General features: G+C 40.2%; 1 protein-coding gene across 1 annotated transcript in view; it reads left to right on the top strand.

Annotated features, from left to right (window-relative positions):
• Positions 1 to 18,907, top strand: part of rapgef6 (Rap guanine nucleotide exchange factor (GEF) 6) — a 156,711-nt gene that overhangs the window by 46,330 nt on the left and 91,474 nt on the right. Inside the window, exons 5-6 of the mRNA XM_039777963.1 lie at positions 7,987 to 8,056; positions 17,697 to 17,840. Coding sequence (XP_039633897.1) covers positions 7,987 to 8,056; positions 17,697 to 17,840 — 214 coding nt within the window. The remainder of the gene's footprint in view (positions 1 to 7,986; positions 8,057 to 17,696; positions 17,841 to 18,907) is intronic.

Genomic DNA, 18,907 nt, shown 5'->3' with positions numbered 1-18,907 from the left:
CCCTCAGTTAAAGACAAACTAAAAGGCTTGACAGTCACCTACTTCTGCTTTCTGAGGAAACTTTTCTCTCGTTTACACTCTGGAGTATAAAACATACACGCTTGGATCTAAACCTGGATTACTGGAATATTGTACTTCTCCCTCTCCTACTTGTGGATAATATGCTGGATATCATTTCACTTACAAGGAATCCAAAGACGGGGACCCCTAAAATTCCCGTTCGTGGTTAGTGATAGTGAAGCTTTTGTTTCTCAGACATTTGATGTAATGTATGTAGTGATTTAGGCGCTAATTCACTTGAGATTTTTCAAAACTCCCTCTCTCTTTCACTGCGCATTCTTCAACCCAGCATGCTTCATTTCCTGCCTGCCATAGTTTACCCACTAGATAGCCAGGAATTCCCTACGGCGCTGTGGCAGCTGTGGTAGCTTACCACCGCTGGGCCCCACAGCTCTGCAAAACACAATGCTAACTTCTGTGTGTTGTTCCTTTTTTATCTACACCACATTTTTCTAAAAGAAAAAACGCCTTCTATTTTACTTGACAATAAAAAGTAGTGAGCTAGGTTCAAATGTTTGTGCTGACAATGTTTAGTTGAGTGTTGGTAAATTATTAATGATTTAATGTGCAAGTGAAAGCGATCCAAATCCTGATTTGGACGAAAACTAGGGCTGGTTGATATGATTAGATTAGATCGCGTAAATTCTAAAAGTTAGAATGGTACTGTACTGCTGTTATTTCACTGTGTCAGAACAATTTATATCAATCAACATTTTATATCTCCCGCTGCTCATCTCATTATCAGACAATAGCCACAGGTTATGAAAATGAATTATTATCTTAATTAATGTTAATGTTGTTAATTTAGTCAAATAAGCTGTAGTATTTCTGACTTTTTGCCCAATATCGTGATCACAGATCGAAACTGAATCGTTCTGCTGTGGTTATTTATAACTTTAGTGACTTGCAAATGATGAAAACTTTAGTTTGATCATTCCATAAGCGACTGGATTTGATGAGTGAATTTGATACTAGATTTGTTTTTAATTAAAAACTATTGAACCCCAACCGTCCGCTGGAAGGATTGTTCATATCTCAGTGTGTTTACCACAAATTAGTTTGAAGCTCTACTTCCTTGAACCTCCACAAGTAAAAGATTGACCACATTGCTCGCTTTCAGATTTTCTGGGAACTTGTTGCACTACAAGATTCCAGCAAGATAATCTACAGTAGTGTGTGAGATGAATGTACGTTCAGTCAAGTGTGAATGGTTATCTCTCTAAGCTACTCACTGCGTTGGAGTTGAGCAGCAGCTGTCGGTGGTGCTCTGTTTTGCTCTGATATGCTGAGGCTTGAATTAGGCCTTTAACTGATCAGTCACCCTTTTGTTTTGCAAATGAATCGTAAAGTTTCCGAATGACCCGCTACATCATTCCTTTTGAGCCTGTCTGGCAGTTTTTGGTGTGGGTGTGTGACGTGCGTGGGTGTGTGTTGGTGGTCTTTCTGTAGTGTTGACTGCTGGCCATCAGCTTTTCAGTCTTCTTGTGTGTGTGTGTGTGTGTGTGTGTGTGTGTGTGTGTGTGTGTGTGTGTGTGTGTGTGTGTGTGTGTGTGTGTGTGTGTGTGTGTGTGTGTGTGTGTGTGTGTGTGTGTGTGTGTGAGTCAGAGTGGTCAGTGTTAAAACATAACTGAGAGGAATAAAAACTGAGAAGTAGAAGTGTGTGTGTGTCTGTGTCTGTGTCTGTGTCTGTACAGTACAGGCCAAAAGTTTGGACACACCTTCTCATTCAATGTGTTTCTTTATTTTCATGACTATTTACATTGTAGATTCTCACTGAAGGCATCAAAACTATGAATGAACACATATGGAATTATGTACTTAACAAAAAAGTGTGAAATAACTGAAAACATGTCTTATATTTTAGATTCCTCAAAGTAGCCACCCTTTGCTTTTTTTGATAGCGCTACAAACCCTTGGTGTTCTCTCAATGAGCTTCATGAGGTAGTCACCTGAAATGGTTTTCACTTCACAGGTGTGCTTTGTCAGGGTTAATTAGTGGAATTGTTGGGGGTGGGTGGCTACTTTGAGGAATCTAAAATATAAGACATGTTTTCAGTTATTTCACACTTTTTTGTTAAGTACATAATTCCATATGTGTTCATTCATAGTTTTGATGCCTTCAGTGAGAATCTACAATGTAAATAGTCATGAAAATATAAAAGGAAACTCATTGCATGAGAAGGTGTGTCCAAACTTTTGGCCTGTACTGTATGTTAGACTGTGGTCTGCGGATTTCTTTCTTTACTGTTGGTCATCATTACCATGGAGACATGGGTGACTAATGGGCCCTGATTTGATCTCTGTTTGGGTTTGATTTTTGACTGAAACTCTCTCAAACTTTCTATTGAGTTAAATCACACTCTCAAAGAATGCTGTCAACAAAGCTTATGAACTCTATTCTCATATTGTTTTATTATTTTAAATCGACACCTCCCTTTATTTTGCCTTCTTGGCCACCTCTCTGGACTTTGACAACAGCTTAGGGTATGTGTGTGTGGCCTTAGTTTCTGTGCCGGCTGTCATGGTTTATTGCCCCGGGCACTGCAGCTGTCACTGGACCGGGGCTGAACCTGTTCTCCCGTCTGCCAGCAACTTGTTTCTGCAGAAAAAAAAAAAAAGGGGAGAGAAATCATCACCTGCTGAAATCCAGCACAGGCGCCGCTTCAGTGCTGTGCGGAGAGCTTTCAATTTCAAGGAAAAATTACTTATTTAAAGAAAAAAAGAAAACCCATAAAAGCTCATCCTACAAAATGTTGCTGTAAGAGCACTAGATCATTTAAGGACATAGTTTTAGTGATTTGAAATAATCATCAATCCTACTGTGGAGATGCCAAAGTAGTGGTGATCAAGCAATGTGTGTTGTATCAGCTTCTTCAAGATTGTTTATCAAGAAACACGTTCATTTCGAATACAACTTATTTCATGCAGAGCTAAAGAATAACTTCTAAAGAACTGGAGTGCAGTGAGATTTACTACAACAGTGATTTTTCCTGCACACATGGAGTAACTTTATTGTGCAGGAGTTCAATTTTATTTATAGTATTACATCATAACAAGAGTTATCTCAAAACACTTTACAGATACAGAGAAACAGAGAGTAGGTCTAGACCACACTCTATAATTTACAAAGACACAACAATTAATATTAGAGAGAGAGAGAGAGAAAAAAAAAAAAAAAAAAAAAAAAAAAAAAAAAAAAAAAGAGAGAGAGAGAGAGAGAGAGAGAGAGTTCTTAGAGAAGGAGGAAGGAGCATACAGTACAAGTCTGCAAACTGTAGTTCTCCTCCTGCTCCTTTATCAATAGCAAACTATATGTCTCCTTTGTTTGTCTTACACAACCTATCTCACCACACTGCTGACAGACACATAGACACACACACACACACACAGTGAGGAGACGTGCTTGGCAGGCTTAGTACTGCGCTGACAGGGACAGTGCGTCTCGCCTCAGTGGAGTGTGGAGAGATCTGTCAGAGTAGGGCTGACCTCCAGGCTAAGGGCTCTGAGAGAACTCTGAGCCCAGCAGACTGCATTCCTCTCTGGGCACTCTTAAAACCACGCCTGGGTGTTCATGTTCTGGTGGGAGCTGTATAGAGCATATATATACAGTACAGGCCAAAAGCTTGGACACACCTTCTCATTCAATGTGTTTCTTTATTTTCATGACTATTTACATTGTAGATTCTCACTGAAGGCATCAAAACTATGAATGAACACATATGGAATTATGTACTTAACAAAAAAGTGTGAAATAACTGAAAACATGTCTTATATTTTAGATTCCTCAAAGTAGCCACCCTTTGCTTTTTTTGATAACTCTGCAAACCCTTGGTGTTCTCTCAATGAGCTTCATGAGGTAGTCACCTGAAATGGTTTTACCTTCACAGGTGTGCTTTGTCAGGGTTAATTAGTGAAATTTTTTCCCTTATTAATAAAAAAGCAAAGGGTGGCTACTTTGAGGAATCTAAAATATAAGACATGTTTTCAGTTATTTCACACTTTCTTGTCAAGTACATAATTCCATATGTGTTCATTCATAGTTTTGATGCCTTCAGTGAGAATCTACAATGTAAATAGTCATGAAAATAAAAAAGGAAACTCATTGCATGAGAAGGTGTGTCCAAACTTTTTGCCTGTACTGTACACTATATTTTGTCATATTTTTTAAATTCAGTTACTAGGCTTTGTGATGCAGGACCTTATGCTTTTTTTGATCAAACCAATTCAGAATATTTAAAGAAACTTGATACTTATTTCTCAAAGATAAACAAAAAACACAATTTCCTGGGGTGTTAAACAATTTGGGGGAATTTTAACTGGTGGACCTGGTGTTGTAGCCCATGTGTTGGCAAGCATCTTCCTCACTGAAGTGTCATAGATGACAGTAAACCCCTCGCAGCTCTGGGAATGCTTTCTGCAGCTGACACTGGTCTGTGGCCTAAGTGCAGGGAGGCATGCAAAAACAGGATTTCCAGAGAGGGGACTCCGTAAAATATGACCTGATTAATTGATGCAGATACAAACAAATTAACAATATACACATGTTAAAAGCATAAATATTTTGTTGAAACTCATTTGCCTCATTTTGGGTTCTCCTGAACGAATATGCTTCTTTCTCTGCCAATGCTATAAATAGTATTAACATGAATAAAAAAAAGAAATCCCATGCTAAGGAATAATTGCTTTTACTGACCCTGGATTCACCTGGCCAGTGCACTTTGTGAAAATATACTGTAAGTTTAGTGAATAATTTAGTTTCCTGTAGAACATTTTAAATATCCTTTTAGCCTTAATTGTGTTGCCAAAAGGCTGTATCAGCAGGGATGGATGCTCAAATGTGAACCTCTGTTTCAACTCATTCTGGAAATCTTGAGTCTGAACATGTGGATACACGCTGTAGCTGAGTGCATGTGGCAGTGAAGTGTCAAATAAATCCACTCCCAGCTAATTGCGCCCTTGTTCAGCTACAATGAGAGAGGTTTCCAGCAACAATATGGTTCTAGTTTTCGTCCGGTGGCAGCTTTTTTTCAACTCTAGCCGCTGTGAATATCACTCATTCTTTAGAAAAAAATCACGCACCAAAGTTTTGATTTTACGATCGCTTCCTTATACTGTTTCCTAGAAAATCTGTGTTTTTGAGAATAGCTGCTCATCCAATTTTGAAAGGGGAAAAAAAAAAAAAAAGAAGAAGAGGACTTTCATCATTGTTTCCATCATCAGAACACATTATGAAGACAGGCTTTCATCTGAGCATTAAATCAAGAGGCTGAAATTTTGAGAGTAGTGTCTGTGCCGGTGTGAAACTGTGATTAAGGAGGTGATGAGATGAAAGTTTACTTCTTCTGTTTTTTGGGGGGGCCCAGAGAGAGGAAGGGCCAACAGGAAGAAGAGAAAGGATGAAAGGGAATGGAGATGAGGAGAGAAGGGAAGAAAACGGCATAGCAGAAAATAAGATGAAAAAGGCAGATAAGTGAAGTGGACAGGACATGGGAAAGGAAGAACAACAGGAAGATGAATAAATGAAAGTGAATGGAGTGGGAGAGACAGAGGTGGGAAAAGAAAAAAAAAAGTGGAGGAGCAGGGAACAACAAAAAGAGCTTAAACAGGAGAAAATGTTTAGAAATGGCATCAGATGGCAATATACGCAGAAAAAAAAGGAAGGGTGAAGAGAAAGTATTGGCAGGGAGGCTAGTGGAGGTGAAGGGCAAAAGGAAGAGAAATGAAGGAAGGAGAGCAGAAAGCTGTAAACCAGAGAGAAGGGGGGAGCCACCGTGTGAGAGACGGTGTGAGAACGTAACCAGAAAGGAGATGTGAGCTCAGCACGCTTCCATAATTAAAGCCAGTCGCTCCTCCAGTTCCTATACAATGCTGAGTCGCCCCTTTTAGCATGCCAAAGGGAGCGAGACACGTTCACAGCCCAGTCTGTTCTCAGGGATCACCTCGCACAGTGGTTGAGCTGCTCAGACGGCCGGGGTATCTCTCACACGCTCGCACGCTTAGACAGCACAGGGGAATCTCAAAGACATGCATACTTACCACATGCATAAACACAGACACTCGCAGTGGGAGTTGTCGATTTTTCAGAGATGAAGACGAAATGTCTCAAAATTCAAACACATTTTAAAACCCCTGTTTGTTTTTGCATACTGAGTATGCTGCTGGCATGTCTGTTGCATCACATTGTGCACGGACAGTACATCAGGGGTGAACAATGTCAGCCCCGGAGCAGAAACAATTAGTCAATAATAGATAAGTCAATCATCTGAAAATGAATAGGCACTTATTTTGATTATCGATTAATCATTAATGTGCCAAACATTCCTATGTTCCAGCTTCTCAAATGTCAGAATTCACATTTTATATTTATCATAGTAATCTGGATGTGTTTGGGTTGTACAGTAGGCTGTTGGTTAGACAAAACAAGCAATGTTAAGACGTCACCTTGGGCCTTATAAAATTATAACAGGCATTTGTTTTTTCTTTTAAACAATGTATTTATATTATGTTGATTAATAGTTAACAGCTGAACTGATAGTGAAAACAATCAACCCAATGTAGGTTTTATTTCTGTTGTGCGTGTGTTTTGCACACAAGCTGTGAATGGCTTTTGAGGTTTGAAAATATCATTATGTTAAAGTCAAACACTTTCTGACTTGAATCTTCATGTGACGAGCATATAGCAGACTGACCCAAATGGTCTCACCACACTGCTTACAGTACCAGAGGACACAACGGCCGACTGCGGCTAAAGCTGTCAGACCTGCAGACTCCCATTGTGCAAATACTATTAACTGGAACTGCAGTGTTTTAACAATGCTCGTAAGTTCACTCAAGCATGCAAGCTGAAGTGTTTGTGGTCAGTTGTATCTATTGATCTGAGTGATGTCCTGTATGTTAACGCCAGTCAGCTGCTAAGAGAAGACCGTTAGAACATATATAAATGTATAAGTTCCCAACATGTCTCTGTAAGGATTATATTTTTGTCTGGTGAAAGTGGTGAAGCACTGATTGTGTTTTAATTCTCTGCGGACTGTGTACAGTTATATTAAGGTGTCAATCATAAATGCTTGTTGATCTGCACTCTCTTTTCTTTCAGTGGTTAGGCCACCACAAACTGTTGGTTCAACTGTACTGCTCTAATGCCAACAGAGCCATGTCATCAATGTTATATGTTATATGTTGGTAGCAAATTTTAGGTGTCTGGTGACAACTCATGCATCCTGTCTCTCTTACCTGTAGTTGATAGACCTAGTGTCTCTCGATAAAAGATTGTTAAATCACTAAAACTGCATTACTAATCTCATAAAATACTGAAGGCAATGCTTTTCTGAAACTATCTCTTCGGGGCATCTTAAAAATATGTTATCTCCAACAATTTGATAGAAGTGAACTGTCTCATTGCTTGTTAAATGTTTATGAGTTACTGCTGTAGATTGACACCCATTGGTGTCGGAGCTGTTTTCAGTTACATCATCATCACTTTGGTATATGTGTCACCTGCTCCAACTCTTATTAATTCAGCCAAATGTTTAATATTATGCATATGAATAGTAAGCGGAACAAGTGGCCAAAACAAAACGGTCAGTTGATGTCTGTATGTAGAGCCAGTCCTCTAGTTTACATTAGTTTCATGTAAAAATACAACATCAAACAGATGCTACTTCTCTTCATGAACCCTTGGTATTATTTTACATTTAATCCGCGGACATCTCAATTTTGAGTTGAGCAATTATTGCCATTCAGTGGCGTATAATGCTCATTGTCACAACTCTCTATGGGTGGGCAGATGTGATTGACTGCATTTGTTGACACTGTCAGTGTGAGAATTGTCTTATTTTTACTTTTGGTTTGTTTGTGTTTTAACATGTATTTCTCTCTCTCTCGCTCTCTCTCTCCCTCTCTCTCTTTCTCTCTCTCTCTCTACAGCTTTGGCAAGCAGCTGGGGGGCAGACGAGGCTGTGAATGCATCACTTTGGAGCCGTCAGAAATGATTGTGGTGAGTAGAAGCGCTGCCTTTGTCCCTCTTTTAGACTCTTTGGTTTCTCCACCAAGCACCTCCCTTTTTATCCTCCCACCTTTCCTATCTCTTTGATATTATTCCCAATTTTTTCCATCTTTATTTGATGTCTGTATCACCTTTTTTCCTCCTGTACTCTTCTCTTGTTCATCCTTTTTCTCCCTTTCTTTCATCTCTCTATCTCTTCCTCTCTGTCTCCCCCATCTCAGTTATTCTCTTTTGTGCTCTCCCCCTTCTCTCTGTTTGTGCTGTATCTTTGTCTACAAATTCAAATCAGCCTCATTGGCAAAGGGGTTGGTGCCCCAACCACCCATTATTTTTTTTTTTTAAATTTTAAACCCCCCCAAAAAAAAAAACTAAAAAATATTAAAATTTTTTTTTTTTTTAACCGTAAACATAAGAGGATATTTTGTTAATGGACATTACGTTTGAAAAGTGGGGGTTGAATTATGTTGTTTATGTTTAGAAATTAGGTTTCATGTCTACACTGTTACCTATCACATAATGGGCAAAACATCTTTACAAAAACACTAGCTCCTACAGAAAGTGTTGCATTATGGGTCTTTTGTAGCCTTGATGTTGCGCGGCTTGCAAGTCTCAGTCAGAAATGGAGTTCTCCGTTTATCCAGAGAGCTCTGTAACTCTCATCCTTCCCTTAATCTAGGTGTAGCTTTGTGACAGGGTGCTTAAAGGAACTCTATCCGGTTCTAAAACTCGTTTTGTTAGTCATAGTAATAATAATAATAATAATAATAATAATACATTTATTTTATATAGCGCTTTAAAAGGTACTCAAAGGCACTTTACAAGGTAAAGACAAAGAAAAACAATAACAAGATCAGTTTAACAACAATAACAATACCAAAAGAATTTGGTGGGTGTGTCGTACAGAAAGCTGTTGCAGTAGGGCTGTCGTGAGGTGATGAATGTGTGGATGAGTTTTTCAGCGGCTGAGAAGGAAAGGGAGGGACGAAGGCGGGCAGTGTTTTGAGATAGAAGAATGCAGATTTTGTCATGTGGTTGATGTGGTACTCGAAGGATAGCTTTTGTCAAAGATCACCCCGATGTTTTGGAATTTTGTGGAGGCTGGAAGAGAAGAACCATCGATGCCAGAGAGAAGTTTTGGCAGGATAGGATGAGGGATTTTGGGCCGATGATGGGGATTTCAGATTTGTCGATGTTGAGTTTGAGGAAGTTAGCTTGCATCCATGCTTTTCGGCATAACAGTGGAAATGTATTCCATGCTGGCGTATAATGTGACTAAGGGGGAGTGGAGAGGATGAAGAGGATGGGACCAAGCACTGAGCCTTGGGGGACTCCCTGCGAGACTGGGGCAGTGCTGGATATGGATTTGTTGATGCTGATGAACTGGCAGCAGTCAGAGAGATATGATTTGAACCAGGAGATGGCAGTGCCAGTGACGCCGAGGGAAGACTCAAGGCAGGAGAGAATGATGGATTGGTTTATTGTGTTGAAAGGCAGAAGTGAGGTCGAGTAAGATCAGGATGTTGAGGGAGTGTGCATCAGAGGAGAGGAGGAGGTAATTTGTGATTTTGATCAGGGCTTTCCGTGCTGTGTTGGGAACTGAAACCAGATTGAAATGGCTCGTAGAGATGGTTGGAGTCAAGGTGGGTTTTGAGTTGAGAGGCGACAATGTGTTCCAGTGTTTTTAATAGAAATGGGAGATTGGAGATGGGTCTGTAGTTGTTGGGAATGTCGGGGTCAAGGCTGGACTTTTTGAGACAGGGAGGAGTTTATGAGAGAGAGGATGAGTGGGCAGATACCAGGGAGGCAGGCTTTGACTAATGTGGTGGGTAGGGGATCAAGTGCACAGGTGGAAGTCTTTATGCCAGACAGTATTTTGCTGTGATCAGAGGAAAGAAGGGAGAACTGCGAGAATGGCCGGTCTGTTAGGGGGAGAGGGACAGATTCAGGGATGGAGAGGACGGGGCTAGAGATGGCCAGTTGGTTGTATATGGTCTCAATTTTGTGTTGGAAGAATGCCAGGATGGTGTTGCATTTATCAGCTGTGAAGGAGTGGGAGAAGTTGTTCAAGGTTTTGGGGAGCTTTTTTATAGTGGAGAAAAGGATCTTGGGATTTGCAGAACCAGAGTGTATGAGGCTAGAGTAGTAGGTAGAGCGAGCAGTGTTAAGAGCAGATTTGTATTGGTGAATGTAGTCTTTGTAAGCCAGGATGTGAACTGGCTTGTAGTGTCATTTCACGTCAACACTTTCCTTCCAGTGTAGTTTTCACCAAGTACATAGACCACCAGCAAAGTCTGGACATCTGTATAACTACTGGTAAAACTTTTCCTTACATTAAGGAGAATATCTGAACTACAGGGTGAATCTTCACTGATCTCCCGATTCGATTCAATTACGATCATCATGTCAGCGATTCAGTTCGATTCTATATCACGATGCGTCAAATACATTTTTACTATTTATGCCGTATAGGATACTTAATTCATATATTTTCAAGCTTCAAAAACAAAACATTCTGCAGTGCTCTAATACTAAATCCATTGGATACATAAAACTACAGCACTGAGCACATGGCACTTCCTGAATGTGCAAAACATAACATAATAAGTCATAATAAGCATAATATGTAAACAGAAAGGTTGTTAGGCATACATTAAATTGTAAACCGAAATAATCGATTATGGCCAGAACAATTATCGATGCAGATTGTCCATGTCCACGATTTGATGCATCGATTATTTGATTAATTTCAATCTCTAATCTGAACGTACTCTTTCAGCTGAAGTTTACCATGCTATATTTAGCATAATACATGCAGTGTGTTTCTGTTTGCCTCCACAAGGTTGCAGTGCTTACAAATTATCTGTCTCTTCCCTAAATGTCTTTGCTGTTCTTCAATCTTCCTTCTCCTTAAGCCTCTGTATCTGAGGGACTAGAGGGATCAGAAGGGATACAACAGGATAAGCAGTAAAGTTTTACACAAAAAGCAGCAGGTAGCACCAGCTCCACGGTTACTGAATCAGGAATATAAGACGCTGCACAGATTTGACTTGTGGCTTCTTTATCATTACCTGTCCATTATCTTTGACTTTTAATAGTGAGGTCAATGGACTCTCAGACGTCACAGGAAGTCCCCTGCAAGGTTTTGTACCGAAACTTTTAAGAAACCCTCATCTGAGATTTCGGTTGCTATGGCTGTACAGACTTGCATAACTGTCATAACTGCAGCCAGGGTAACAACGATGAACCCTTATCATTCTTAGACAATGCCACTTGGTTCGCTTTAAACTGAGGCAATATTGTGCAAGATTTTTATTTCAATTAATGTCGCTTTTCGCTGTAACACAATAATGATTAAACCAGTTTCGCTCTGGAACTATTTATATTTAGTGCTTCAGGCAGTTCTTCACTGGGAAAATCCCCCTGTTTTACAGGAAGTCATTTTTGAAGAGAAAAAAAATAGAGAACTATCTCTTTCAGAAAGTTTTTGCACCACTGATTGCATTGATGTATATGTGGCATTCAGTTTTAGTTGACACAGTTAAAATTGTTGGCATAGCAACACACCACTGCAAATTTTGGGAAATACGCTTTTACCCCAAAGTGTAAAAACGATTGTCAATTTACACTTTTAAAAGTGTGCGAAATGATTGATTGCAATCCAACAACCATCATTTTGTTTCTAATCATACAGCGTACTTTTTATATTCTGTTTCAATATAAATAAGTAGCCGAACATTATCAAGCAAATTAAGGCAACTTGCACGTATGATGTTTATTTATACATTATATGGGAAGAGTTCAGAACTCAACGTTTGTTTGCTTGTGTGTGCTGTTAGTTTGGGTTGCTGAGTGTAAAGAAAGAAAGAGAGAAAAAGAGAAAGAAGGAGAGAGGGAGGAAGGAATGGAGGGAATTAGCAGTTAGATAATGGGGCACATATGGGCATGTCTGTTTTGCAAGTACTTGCATTTTTGTCTGCGAAAATTAGACTATGTAGAGGCTGTTATTGTTGCTAATATCCAAGCATATCCTTGTCTTGGCCACCTTTTTAATGGTCTGTGGTGCAGCAGAGCAGGATGGGTATTGTAATCTGGAGTATCAAGACTCATTGGAAGTAAATAACAAAGTACCAGTACAATATGCTAAAGCGGGGGCCAGAATCAGAAACAGGCTTATTGACAAGTAGCTTTTCAGAAACAGGGAAATTGCCTTGGTGTTGTGGTGCATAACAGTCAAAATATAAGTGCAATATATTTTCTGAAGTATAAAGAGCTGTACATGGATTTAAAACAAACCAAATGTTGAATAAGGAATGTGCAATTGTGCACAGTATAAAGAATATGTGCAAATAGACACAGATGTACAGAACTACACAACTACATCAGTGTGATAAGTGGTGTTGGCTGTGGAGGATAAACAGATGTGCAATAGTAATAATTATATTAATACAGACTATACATCTTGTTGGCAGATTATGACTACCTCTACATTTAGACAGATTTGAGCTGTACATAGGGCTAAACAAAAAAAAGATGATCCAGTTTTCAAAGGCGAAATCAGTCTTAAACACCCTGTGATTATTGGACTGGTGAGCCAGTATCTCCTGGCTTTGACAGACTAATGGGAGATGTTGTATAGTGCTACAAGAAAACAGTTGTTTTATCTTTGTAAAGATACCCACTTATCTTTAAACATGAACAGAAAACCCCATGTACCTTTCACCTTTGTTGAAAGGCCAGTGAAAGAAAGCCTCCTTGAGAAATGGCATTGTGTTACAGATACTGGTATAACACATTCTACCTTTTTTACCTATTTTTTTTTTATTTGACTTATGTGTGCATTTAGATTGGTTAATGCACTGTTATTTAAAGATTATTTTGTCGATTGTTTATTGCCTGACAAAAGTCTATGACCAAAACTGATTCTTCAGCACGTTGTGTGACTGTGTGCAGAGGTCCAGAACACTATCGACAGATTCTGGCTTTAAAAGCAGGTTGGACTCGTATTGTCAAGTCAGGCCAATCTCAGGTCAAGAGATTCAAATTGTCAGCTTCATGTTCTTCCTTTTTAAGACTAAGGAGTGATTTCACTATGTACATTAATTTATCAAGTACTGCTTATGTCCGTCTATAGGAATGTTTGTTGCAAGCAGATGATGATTGGGTATCAATCTGTCTATATAAAATAAAATCCCTCTTTTGCTAGATTTTTAACGCAGTTGCCTTTGAACCTATACTCTGTTCAGAAAGCTTTTGCATTTGCTGTCAGTTGAGACTTTCCTGGAAAAATGCTTCTGACACACAGCAGGTGATGCATGTTAGGTTTCAGGCAGCAGCGGCTTGTTTGGAATAAACAGGAGAAAAACTGGGTTTAACAGCGGAACAGACGACGCAAACCGTGGCACATCTTTTCCCAAATCCAAAAGAACACACTATGGCACTGGTTGAGTGATGAATGAATTTTGGGAAGCACCTCAGCAGTGAGTGCTCATCATCAATGATCCCTTCAGACATAAAAAGGAAGGAATTGGATAACCACAAAAGGAATAAAACAAAAGCTGTCAGGAACACTAATAAACATGAACACACACACACACACACACACACACACACACACACACACACACACACACACACACACACACACACACACTCAGATAAATGGATAAACACAAGAGCAGCGGGAATGTGGTCTAGTCAAACTGCATTGCAGCCAGTCAGCTAATTAGGGCCATGGGAATAGTAGAGGGTGTGAATTTGTGGCTATCGTCATGACTCTGGTCACAGGATGGACAGGGGTGACATTCACAGACTGACTGTGTGTGTGTGTGTGTGTGTGTGTGTGTGTGTGTGTGTGTGTGTGTGTGTGTGTGTGTGTGTGTGTGTGTGTGTGTGTGTGTGTGTGTGTGTGTGTGTGTGGACGTAAGTAGTGGGAAGAGTGGAGTAACAAATGAATGAATAGAGCAAAAGGGGGTGAGGCACGCTGGCAGCCAAACCCATCAGATACACAGAGAGGAATGTAAACTGACTGATGAGTACATGGGAAGTTAGTCACACACATATATTTAAATGGACAGAGGAAACAGGAAATATGGTCACATTATGGCTGTGACATACAGTCCGAAACATTAAGGCAAGAGTTCTGAATTTCTGACTGAAGTGGTGGTCATGGGATAGATGGGGTGGGGGGGTGGGGGGTGTTAAGGTTGTTGCTCTGTCTTTGACCCCATAACAGCTATTGACAGCACACAGCAGTGACAGAAAAACTTTGGGTCCATCTTCTCTCTTGTGTTTTACTTTAAAGTCGCTTTCTAATCGATGTGTGAGATTGTCTTCAATCAAACAGCTCTGTGATGTTTGCTTTCGAGAGATATAATCCTAGTCTTTTCAATGGTATTTAGGTATCATGGGTGTTATTGTATTTGTTACATGTGGGAATACAGGAAGGCAAGCAGCAAATTTCTCTCTGGTGGTTCTTCAGCTCATAGTCTTTCACCCCCTGTCTCAACTTTTCCTGGACAATCATAGGTCTGTAAGGCCACTGTATATGTTGGGGCGCAAACAAATAATAGTCACTTATGAAATAACTGTCTGTGGCATTTATACACTGATGAAATATTGCTCTTTCATAGTAAGCACATTACCACATTCTAAGTTGAAAGGGGCAAGTAGAATGACTATTTGAAAGGTTCCATACCAAAATCCTGCCTAGCCATTTTATCTTTCATAACATTGAACTGTAAATGTAGCCTATAATGTACGTACATACATACATTATACATTTGTATTCTGCATTGGTTCTGTGAAGTAACAGTAATACTATTTCTTTAGTTGAAAAAGATAAATATTCTCCACAAGATGATTTAATTTTTTTTAAACACACTGAAAGCACATAATCATTTGTAGATGGATTGCAGTATTGTAAAATAGATTCAGTCAACCTATTTCTGATACTTGTTATGCACATAAGAGGTAGAAGGAGTAAGAAAGCCTCACAACCAACCAGGAAAGGGAAATGATAAAGATAATGAGATAGAAAGTGAAGATAAGTGCAATAGAGACACAGAAAGAGGAGTGGCAACAAGATGCAGCTTAAAAATGTCCAAACACCAGCAGTTGGATCACGTTCATTTCTGTCCTCTCTTGGCTTCTCAGACTGGCAGACGCAGAAATCTTGACAAACTGGAAGGCTGAACAACAGGCAGCAATACTCTGACCAAGCAAACAGAAACATAGAGCACACTTGTTAATAGGTGCCAAATTATCCAATCAATATTCTGGACAGGCAAGGATGAACTACTAAGCAATAACAGCTGACCACAAACCCCTTAAGCATGACATGATTGTCATTGCTTGAGGCTAGCTGCTTGAGACTACATTAGCCGCTACTAGTATAACCAAGGGGGTAAGCCTCTCCTCACAACGCGTAGCTCCTATGGCGCCATTTTGATGCTAACAAGCACTCACCTGCCGTTAGAGTTCCATTGACTGCCATTCATTTTGACGTCACTTTGACAGCGAATAACTTTACATCTGAAGCGTTTAAAGACTCTATTTGTCCATGGTTTATTTCTAAAGAAACACGACAATGTATAAATGGCTCCATTACCTTGTACCTCACGTTACGGCTGTGTAGCAGACTTTTTTGTAAAAATAGGCTAAAGATTGTGTCATAACTAAGCAACTTACTGTCGCATAGTAGAGGAATTACCGTATAGTACACGAGAAGCTCGCAGGCAGTTTCGACTTATATTAGCTGTTTAAGTTGAATTACTAATGTTAACTAGCATTTTAGTTAGCAATAATTAGCCTGTGTCTATGTTATCTCCTTACATATACCTACGCTCTCCGTCTCTTCAAGATTGGGAATGATTGAGATTTCTCTTGGCACAGCTACCAGAAGACTTCCAACTTTCAGACAGGTTGCTCACGTTACATCTACATCATCTCTCTCAGTTGGAGGCTGCGCAGTAACTCTCAGCGCTCACCGGAAAAGTGCTTCTAATATCCTTCACCGGTCTCCGTCCAGAGCAACGGGATCTGTTGGTCCATTTGATATACTGTCTATGATTAGAACACACCTGATTCTCGAACCTAACTGTTGTTGGTTGGGTTGCATTATGGGTAATGTAGGCGAATGTAGGTTTCAACAAGGAAAAGGAATGACAGTAACGAAAAAGACGACATCCATGTCCATCGTGAGTCTGACAGTGTTGTAAAAGTGCAATGCTAAATCGGTGCAGTACTCTTTTAACAGACATGTTCTGGAACAATACTGAAGAGAGGAACACAACAGAAAGGGTTAAAGTTGGTGTATCTAGTTGTATTTCTGCTCGATCTAGCAAAAAAAAAATAAAAAATCTAAACTATCAATCATAAAACTTCCAGCTGTAAGAAATAACCAAACAAAAGTAACAAAAGTTGGAGGATGATTTAAAAAAAAATCTAACCAGATGGCTTACAAAATTGAAGCAAAGTCTGTCCTCTCAAGGTTTAGTAACATATTTAGAATTTCTTAAAAATATCATTGTTACTGAAATAATAAGGCTGTTGACTTACTTAACATTATGCAATGGAGAAAGAAAACAAATTCCTCCTGCAACAACAGACCGGCACAATAAGTCTACAGGGAATGAATTGTATGGCCGGAATCTGTGTGCTGTGCTGTTTTTTTTCTGCCGGCTGAGGATATTTGTGTATTTACGGTTTCCTGGAGGAAACTGTGGGCTCAGTGTATGCTCTGTGCGCGTGTCTCAGAGAGAGAGAGAGAGAGAGAGAGAGAGAGAGAGAGAGAGAGAGAGAGAGGGAGAGAGAGCGTGAGAGCGTGAGAGAGAGAATTTGAATAAGTCGGTATGCAACGTGTTGAGCAGCTGAACTCTGTCTTGAACTCTCCGGCTCTCAGAAGAGGGCAACTCGCGCCGAAGACAGAAAGAGAGACTACCCTTGTTTTTTTGTCCTCATTGTGAATCCATTTGTTCGTTCATTTAATTTGGTTCTTTCCTTTCTTTCTTTTTTTGTGGATGCTCGCCCCAAAGGATGTAATGTTGCGGGATCCCTCAGGATTTTGTGGACCTTTTTTTAACATTTGGACGCAGCACTTCATCTTTTGTCAAAAAGTGTTTCCCCGTTTGTTTTTTTTTGTTTCTCCCCTCCCATGGTATTTCCTGCTTTTTATGTGTTGTTCTGATACCGTCCTTGCGTCCGGATGAGTGTGCTCCGCTGGCACCGGCTCTCTGCGCTCTGGAAGAACTGGATGTTCAACCAGGAGCCAGCAGAAGAGCAGGACCAGATCTCAGAAACCCCAGGGCATGAAGCGGAGCCACGGAGAAAGGAAGGGAACACACTCAAGGATCCCAACTCAGACGTTCAGAACCTAACCGAGTTTAAGACCCAAAACTTGGATTACAAGAACCAGCAATCTAAAGTTCTGAACCAGAACTTGGAATTTACAAATCTGAACTCGGTTCCTGAGATCCAAAAGCCTGATTTGCTAAAAAGGAGCAGCTCTGAGCCGTGCTCTCAGGTCTCAGACAGTGAGGATCAGTCCTCCAGGTGTCTCCACGCACCTGAGGGTTGTGGGTGCGAAGCCCGTCGAAACTACTATTCTCAGGAGGGTTTTGACTGTGTATTGCAGGTGGATAACGGCAGTGAGGGGGACGACAGTTTTCTGCAGAGAGAAGAATCCCAACGGAGGTCCAGACGGCGCTTCAGGAGGGTCAACCCCAGGGGAGAGCGGGAACTCATCACAGACGGCCAAGAACCCGCCGGCTACAACACGGTAAGAGTGACACCGTTACTAGTAGCATCGGACGATGTTTTTTTCATCTTAACTTTTAGATTAATGTGACATAGTAAGAAATGTGCACAGTATGAACTTATCCAAACCCACTTACACTTCATGCCCCTCACTGAACATACATAGCTGGTTGTGTTTTCAGGGGTTCTTGAAATACATCCGTGGTAGACTTACAAGATCTCAAAAAGTCCGATTTTCTGAAACCTGCTGACATCCTGACTAATTAGTGCTTTTAAGTCTCAGCAGTGGCAGGTGACACACACACACACACACACACACACACACACACACACACACACACACACACACACACACACACACACACACACACACACACTATTGGAAAGTGTCCTCAGCTTCTACTTGTCTAATCCTGCTATGCTTGTCTTGCTATAATACTTACTACCAGCATGGTATAGTCTAAATGTGCAAAGATCAACCTTTTCTGTGTTATGATGAAGATTTAGAAGTACTGGTGGAAACATTTTATATTTATTGCCCAGTGGTACTGAACCTTCTTGCCAATGTCTTTAAACGCTCACAGAGAACAAAAACTCCAAAAAGATTATAATCTCACCGACATTTTCGATACCATTTAAGTGATTTTTTTTTTTTAGGGAAAAACAAACTAGGTCTCTCTTAAGGCCACTTGAACAAGTGTGTAAGAAAAGTGTTGAAACTCTGTGTGTGTGTGTGTGTGTGTGTGTGTGTGTGTGTGGTTTCCCTCCTGATAGGATCACTTGGGCAAGCCGTATGTCAGTTACAGTTTTGACTAATCACTAGAAGCCACGCTTTGCCGACACAGTCACAAAGACACACACACACACACACGCACACACACACAGCCCTTAGCTCACACACTTTTCCCAGCTCATGTAAAGCTCCCTTGGGTGTTGCAAAGGGGCTTAATGGAGAGCTTAAAATGTCCTCTGTCGACCCGACGTGGCTCTGTAGTCTCTTTGTGATTGTTCCACTTTTTTAAATTACATTTCTTGCCTTCAGCATCACCAAATTATGTTTTGTGACAGCATTTATTATGTAAAGGCTAA

The sequence above is a fragment of the Perca fluviatilis genome, chromosome 16 (genome assembly GCF_010015445.1).
Source record: "Perca fluviatilis chromosome 16, GENO_Pfluv_1.0, whole genome shotgun sequence".
In the NCBI taxonomy this organism is placed as follows: Eukaryota; Metazoa; Chordata; class Actinopteri; order Perciformes; family Percidae; genus Perca; species Perca fluviatilis.
Note: the sequence above shows the minus strand (reverse complement) of the source record. Positions and strands in the feature narration are given on the sequence as shown.